At 51.0% G+C, this 7980-nt stretch overlaps 3 protein-coding genes across 3 annotated transcripts; 1 reads left to right on the forward strand and 2 right to left on the reverse strand.

Annotated features, from left to right (window-relative positions):
- The first annotated feature begins 4874 nt into the window (after positions 1–4874).
- Positions 4875–6464, forward strand: LOC139460264 (uncharacterized). Its single transcript, XM_071241770.1, has one exon. The coding sequence runs from the start codon at positions 4875–4877 to the stop codon at positions 6462–6464; it is 1590 nt and encodes a 529-aa protein (XP_071097871.1).
- A 47-nt stretch (positions 6465–6511) lies between these two features.
- On the reverse strand, positions 6512–6964 carry LOC139460266 (uncharacterized). The gene has a single exon (XM_071241771.1). It carries the CDS (start codon positions 6962–6964, stop codon positions 6512–6514), a length of 453 nt encoding a protein of 150 aa, XP_071097872.1.
- A 136-nt stretch (positions 6965–7100) lies between these two features.
- Positions 7101–7499, reverse strand: LOC139460267 (uncharacterized). Its single transcript, XM_071241772.1, has one exon. It carries the CDS (start codon positions 7497–7499, stop codon positions 7101–7103), a length of 399 nt encoding a protein of 132 aa, XP_071097873.1.
- Positions 7500–7980: the final 481 nt, after the last annotated feature.

Below are 7980 nucleotides of genomic sequence, written 5' to 3' on the forward strand. Positions count from 1 at the left end.
GTCAAACAAGGTCAAGATGCTGGTATAAGCATCTATTGTGTTTTCCAATATTCCTACGATTTATATTGATATTTGTTACATACAGAATGATTAAGTCGTTCATTTTTGGGAGTCGAACAATGTTTTCACAACACGTTTTGGTCAGCACATCCAGCACGCCACGCGAACAAAATTTGTTTTATAAAACGTTAGGCACAATAATCACTGTCCAGTAACTTTTGGTGGAACAAGCTATTTTTAAAGATGCAACTTTTCTTCTTTTCGAAAATCGATATTTTTTAAAGGGCAAACATTAGCATCTTTTAGAAGTTTCGAGCATATATACTCTTGAGAAGACAAATAAATCTCATTATATTCATTCTTTATCTATCTATTTTTATCTGTTTAGGGTGGCCAAGTCGTCTGAGGCGCTGCAATCCGCTGTGCAGAGTTGTGTCCCTTGGGCACGCCAGAAACCTATGATTGTGGGTTCGAATCCCGGTTCGCCACGATTTTGTTTCTAGGTTTGTCAGCCCGTGCTCGTGGGTTTCACCGAAGTGGTAAACGTTTGAGACATGCGTCACTTCGGGCTTTCTTCCCACATTAAACTGACACGCCGTGATATAACTGGAATACTGTTAAAAGTGGCGTTAAACCCAACTCACTCACTCATTCTTATGAAATTAAGACGTATATTCATACACCGAGAGGCCCAACTACCATACATCAACTCATATATTTACATCATTATTTCCATAAAGACGCGTGTGGTTCAGTGTTAACACAATATCCTTTTAAAGAAATCAATATGTGTATCAATGATATCAAAACATAATTTCGTAACTAAAAAGACTCCTCTTTCAAGGACACTTTTAACGCGCGGCAAATGAACACCCATCGCCGTCAGTTCCACCTAAACATAGCCTTGATCCACATTTTCCAAAGGTCACAGATGACATTTGATGGATTCACGGTGCAGCATGACATTCCACCGACATATTTCAAGTAAATGAACAGCACGATAGCAAGAGCAGATATGAATCCCCTTGTCCCATATTTGAAAGGAGGTGATGGTTCATTTTAGCTATCGTGTACATTATTCATTTGAAGATGTTGCTTCCCTGACAACTGTTCTAGCCACGCGCGTCCTTAGCTGTTGTGGCCAACACATTGATTATATGCAGTAGGAACCTTCTGATCTACATACATTGCATTGTCATATGTCATGCCATTCAGAAACATCCTATGTCATGTATACTCGCGGTAAAGTAAGGCGTTATTATCGTATTACCATATTCCAACTTAAAGATATTTCCTTTGTAACGCTTAGTCACTTGTTACGGTCATACCTAGGTAGCATACCGTAAAATAGCAGTAGTCTAGCACAGATGCAGATTGGTCGACCTAACAGCGATGACATGAAATATATTTTAACAAGATGATTCAAAGTTACCTAAAAAGAAAAAAAGCGATACCAGAAACCTGTCCTCCTTCCGGTCTTGTACATCATCCAGTGGAAGAGGGTGCTATCGTGACAACTGTTCTAGCCACGCCCAGATAAGATATGACGTATATACGGCATATATCCGGCACATCTATGTGATACGACTTGATATACATCTCAAAACTAAACAACCTTGTGGCATAACTTGTTCATGAAATTTAACCAGATACATATATATACTTACAAGGGTTCCCGAGGCGTGGGCGTTTACTGACTATAAAAAAGGCTGGAATTTCTTGGCTCGATCGTAACGCCACCAGTTCAAAATACCAGGTGGGCGCAGGCATCGATTGGACTTTCCATCGACTCGTTAGTCCAGCCAAAATGTAACTCCGGAATTCTAGTCTTGTTCGGCAAGGGTGGAAACTGGACTTCTATAGTCAGTTAATATCCTTAACTCGGGAATATGGGGATCTAAGCCTCGCTCAGAAGGAACTGCAATTGTGAAATATTTTCCTGTAGCATTACATTCTGTCATAGAGGTATATACAAAAAAAATCAACCCCTGCATATGTCTGTTTACCCAATTGCCTCATGTTTGTGTGGATATACCTCCGTAATAATATGTAACGTCCACAACATAAAACATAGGCCTAGGCTTGGAACGTATTAATCAACAAGTAAAATAAACAAAAGGTGATGTACTATGGAAGTGTTATAATCGTGTAACTCGCCGCACGTCTTGGTTCTGATACAGTTCAATCTGCCCAAAGTTTTCTGAATGAGTTGGCCATTTCTCAGTGTCACCCAGAGTCTGGACCATGTTTTGGAAAGGATCATGGATTCCGGCCTTGCAGTAGGTTATATTTGGTTTTGCAGTATGTAGTTTCTACATGTATATCAGTATATAGAGTATTGGTACCTTGGTTTTATATATTTTCCAATTACATGCCCCCTCAACCTTATCCCGTGTCCCTATCTGGCTGTGAGAGGCGTCTTAATGTATCGGGTGGTCAGATTCAGCACTTGGCTGAATGTGTGTCATCATGCCCCGACGGCGTAGATCATGTTATTTATTAATCACCAGATTGTCCAGCCTGCACTCGACTATTTACAAGTCGCCTTCATATAACTGGAATATTGCTCCATGCGGCGATAAACAACAAACAAGCAATTCTTCGAATTGGCCTGGCCACCTTCCACTACATAAGCACACTACTAGCTATTTCTCCACTCGGTCATATGGCATTTCACTTCAGTTACGTTAAATGTATTAATATTATATGACATACGACGTTTAAAGTAGGATTTTAAAGTTCAGCCGGTTTGATTACTAGCCTGGAGTTAATTCAAAACAAAAAAGTTTAATCAATTGTTCGAAATTGTTTTAACCCAAGATGGACACGATTAGTTACAGCTGCTATATTGCGAAGTGTGGCATTAAACAACAAACAAACAAGATGTACACACAATTGGATTTCTTATTTTCAGCGCGTAGCCAGTTGGCGGGTATTGATTAAGACACGTGACTTTTGCAGTGATGTTTCCACACGACCGCTACACTTGGAAGTCGTTAGTGTTGTGCTATACAGTCAGTACACATCCGCCGCTAATATATGCCATATTAGTAATCGACCGCCTCCGAGGTTCGTGCATCTGCCCCGAGAGCAGAAGGTCGGTGGCTCGATCCCAGGCCGCGTAATACAGAACAACGTTAACTTATGGTACATGATCCAACATTAAGGGGATAAAACAAGAACACGTATCTCAGAGGTTCATCCATGGTACGACCCAGAATAGGTAGAGGGCGTCGTGGAAAATGATAAATACAAAATTCTTTCGAATACACCCGTATCCAGGCCAACAAGCCTCATCTTGTCCTTTTTCAAAAATCCAATGAAATTATGTATATCATTGACTTCCGTTTTGTTCCCCTGGACACACATGTGATTGACACGATTACGAAATGTTACGCTTGCATCCCAAATACCAAGTTGTCCGACTCCCCATTGTTTTCGGTTCCTTAGGTTTGGTACCTCCCAATCTGTTGCTTCACGGGTTTACTGCCGGGAATACAGCCCTTGACAATCTGGGTGATGCAGAAGGCTGCAGTATTGAGAAGTCTTCACATTCTCCGAAAGGTTCTGGGTGGGTTCGACGAGGCAGCGCTAGTGCTTCATGGGAGAAGTTCCATTCGCTGTCTGGGCTGCGTGTAGAGGGGGCAAGGGCCCTGAGAGGATGATGAGCCTAACCAGCCTTACTGTGCCAGGATCACCCAAACCCTCTTTGCTGCATTTTTTAAATTTTAATCTGTACATCATAATATTGATAAGAATAAGAATAAACAGGCTGGAATATTGCTGACTGCGAACTTCAACATTATGTACTCACTCACCGAAAATCTATCAGTGGTGAAAATATACCATGGATAAAAATCCAATGTTTTTTCTTTATTCGACACAATCACGGTTTGGAAAACATAATCTTGAAGATAGCTCATCCCCTCGGGACAAACTGGTGGAAAGCAGATCAAATCACACACCAGATTGCAATCTGTCAATACAGTCGGTCATTATCTCCATTCATAGACGTCAGCACAGAAACAGGAAATGACGTCATCGATACAGGCTGTTATGCCGGGTGCTGTGTTTTCTACAGGGTGGTAACACGTTTGAAAGAGGATGAATTGCCTCGTTAATGTGTTGTTTGCTACTTGTCTCCAGAACTCGATATTTTATGTGCTGGACTCGGCTGACATTAGAAATTAACTCAATAAATGAGAACAACCTGCTGTAGTCAGGTCAGGTGGGGTGAAAAGAGGGGTTTAACGTTGCGTGTGTATGCGTGTGTGTGCGTGTGTGTGCGTGTGTGTGTATGCGTGTGTGTGTGTGTCTCTGTGTGTGTGTGTGTGTGTGTGTGTGTGTGTGTGTGTGTGTGTGTGTGTGTGTGTGTGTGTGTGTGTGCTAACCCGGACTAATTCCTGTTTTATAGTGACAGCCCAATGAGATACCATGCTGCAGTTTTAACATGAATACCCCACTCAGACACAGTATGCTGACTCCATGCCTACCAGTCCTTTATGCCGTGCGCAAGGTAAGGTAACAACAAGTACCACCTTTTAACTGCTTTTGGGACCACCGACCACCGGGCGTAGAAGATGTACACAATGACTGGTCTCATGTGATAAATAAATGTACAATATTGTACATGTAACGAATGTGAATCCGCCACAAACAAATTCTCAGTTTTAGTGTGAAGCCAGGGTACAAACGACTGTCTTGAGAAGCGGCCAAATGGATCGCGTGGTCAGCCTCAGTGACGTGGCTGATTGCATATCATTGTCTCTCCACTCCACTTCAAACATTGCTCCACATCTCTACTCTTCACCAAACCCCACTCCACATCACGCCGCTCCAATTCAAACTTCTCTCCAATCGACTCAAATCCACTCATGCCGCGCCGCTACACTCCGCTACGTTCCCATCTCATTCCACTCCATTTGATTCCGCTCCACTACGCTTCACTCAACTTTCACCCAACTCCTCGATTTCCACGTCAACATTGCTTCCCTCTCGACCCCACCTCGCTCCCATCTTGCCCCCACCTCGCCCCCCACTGCCCCACCTCGCGTCATCTTGCCCCACCTCGCCCCCACCTCGCTCCCATCTCGCCCCCGCCTCGCTCCTATCTCACTACCGACCCCAACTCGCTCCCACATCGCCCCCACCTCGCTCCTATCTGGCCCCCACCTCGCTCCCATCTCGGCCCCACCTCGCCCCCACCTCGCCCCCGCCTCGCTACCACGTCGCCCTATCTCGCTCCCATCTCGCCCCAACGTCTCCCCCATTTTGCCCCCACCTCGACCCCACCTCGCTCCCGCCTCGCTCCCATCTCTACCCCATCTCGCTTCCACCTCGTCCCCACCTCGCACCTATCTCGCCCCCACCTCGGCCACCTCGGCTCCACCTCGGCCCCACCTCGCTTCCACCTCGCCCCATCTCGCTCCCATCTTGCCCCAACGTCTCCCAAATTTTGCCCCCACCTCGCTACCATCTCGCTTCCACCTCGTGCCCACCTCGCCCCCACCTCGTCCCCACCTCGGCCCCAACTCGCACCTATCTCGGCCCCACCTCGGCCACCTCGCTCCCATCTCGGACCCACCTCGCTCCCACCTCGCCCCCACCTCGCCCCCACCTCGCCCCCACCTCGGCCCCGACGTCTCCCAAATTTTGCCCCCACCTCGACCCCACCTCGACCCCACCTCGCTCCCATCTCTTCCCCGCCTCGCTCCCATCTCGCCCCAACATTGCTTCTATCTCGCCCCACCTCGATCCTATCTCGCCCCCACCTCGCTCCTATCTCACTACCACCTCGGCCCGTCTCGCCCCCACCTCGCCCCCACTTCGCTCCCATCTCGACCCCAACTAGCTCCCACATCGCCCCCTACTCGCTCCCACCTCGGTCCCACCTCGCTCCTATCTCGCCCCGACCTCGCTCCCATCTCGGCCCCACCTCGCCCCAACCTCGCTCCCATCTCGCCCCAACGTCTCCCCAATTTTGCCCCCACCTCGCTTCCATCTCGTCCCCACCTCGCACCTATCTCGCCCCCACCTCGGCCACCTCGGCCCCATCTCGGCCCCACCTCGCTTCCACCTCGCCCCATCTCGCTCCCATCTTGCCCCAACGTCTCCCAAATTTTGCCCCCACCTCGCTCCCACCTCGCCCCCACCTCGTCCCCACCTCGGCCCCAACTCGCACCTATCTCGGCCCCACCTCGGACCCACCTCGCTCCCACCTCGCCCCCACCTCGCCCCCACCTCGCCCCCGGCATCTCCCAAATTTTGCCCCCACCTCGACCCCACCTCGACCCCACCTCGCTCCCATCTCTTCCCCGCCTCGCTCCCATCTCGCCCCAACATTGCTTCTATCTCGCCCCACCTCGATCCTATCTCGCCCCCCACCTCGCTCCTATCTCACTACCACCTCGGCCCCGTCTCGCCCCCACCTCGCCCCACTTCGCTCCCATCTCGACCCCAACTAGCTCCCACATCGCTCCCTACTCGCTCCCACCTCGGTCCCACCTCGCTCCTATCTCGCCCCGACCTCGCTCCCATCTCGGCCCCACCTCGCCCCAACCTCGCTCCCATCTCGCCCCAACGTCTCCCCCATTTTGCCCCCACCTCGCTTCCATCTCGTCCCCACCTCGCACCTATCTCGCCCCCACCTCGGCCACCTCGGCCCCATCTCGGCCCCACCTCGCTTCCACCTCGCCCCATCTCGCTCCCATCTTGCCCCAACGTCTCCCAAATTTTGCCCCCACCTCGCTCCCACCTCGCTCCCACCTCGTCCCCACCTCGGCCCCAACTCGCACCTATCTCGTCCCCACCTCGGCCACCTCGGACCCACCTCGGACCCACCTCGCTCCCACCTCGCCCCCACCTCGCCCCCACCTCGGCCCCGACGTCTCCCAAATTTTGCCCCCACCTCGACCCCACCTCGCTCCCATCTCTTCCCCGCCTCGCTCCCATCTCGCCCCAACATTGCTTCTATCTCGCCCCACCTCGATCCTATCTCGCCCCCACCTCGCTCCTATCTCACTACCACCTCGGCCCCGTCTCGCCCCCACCTCGCCCCGCTTCGCTCCCATCTCGACCCCAACTAGCTCCCACATCGCTCCCTACTCGCTCCCACCTCGGTCCCACCTCGCTCCTATCTCGCCCCCACCTCGCTCCCATCTCGGCCCCACCTCGCCCCAACCTCGCTCCCATCTCGCCCCAACGTCTCCCCCATTTTGCCCCCACCTCGACCCCACCTCGATCCCATCTCTACCCCATCTCGCTTCCACATCGCCCCAACCTCTCCCACACCTCGCCCCCATCTCGCTTCCACCTCGCCCCCACCTCGGCCCCACCTCGCTCCTATCTCGCCCCCACCTCGGCCCCACCTCGCCCCACCTCGCTCCCACCTCGCCCCATTTCGCTCCCATCTCGCCCCAACGTCTCCCCAATTTTGCCCCCACCTCGACCCCACCTCGCTCCCACCTCGCTCCCATCTCTACCCCATCTCGCTCCCACATCGCCCACACCTCTCCCACACCTCGATCCCATCTCGTTTCCACCTCGTTCCCACCTTGGCCCCACCTCGCTCCCCTCTCGCCCCCACTTCGCCCCAACCTCGCCCCATCTCGCCCCCTCCTCGCTCCCCTCTCTCCCCCACCTCTCCCCTAACATGCTCCTATCTCGCCCCCACCTCGATCCCACCTCGCCCCCACCTCGCCCCATCTCGCCCCATTTCGCCCCCACCTCTCCCCAGTCCGCCTCACGCCGCTCATCTTCACTGGAATTATGATTTTTTGTAATATTCAGATACATAGATATAAAAAAACCATATAATAGAGGAAGGTAGAGTTATATTTGGGATAACATCATAAATATAACACACGTTACATTTGACCACTTTCTTAAGGGCATTAACGAAGATACAGGTTTAGATAAGGCTAGGATTTCGGAGCCTGTGCTGAGATGGGCTAATTTTTTCCCTGCCAGTGTACCAACACC

This window comes from Haliotis cracherodii, unplaced genomic scaffold (genome assembly GCF_022045235.1).
Source record: "Haliotis cracherodii isolate W230 unplaced genomic scaffold, xgHalCrac1.p SCAF_14, whole genome shotgun sequence".
Lineage (NCBI taxonomy): Eukaryota > Metazoa > Mollusca > Gastropoda > Lepetellida > Haliotidae > Haliotis > Haliotis cracherodii.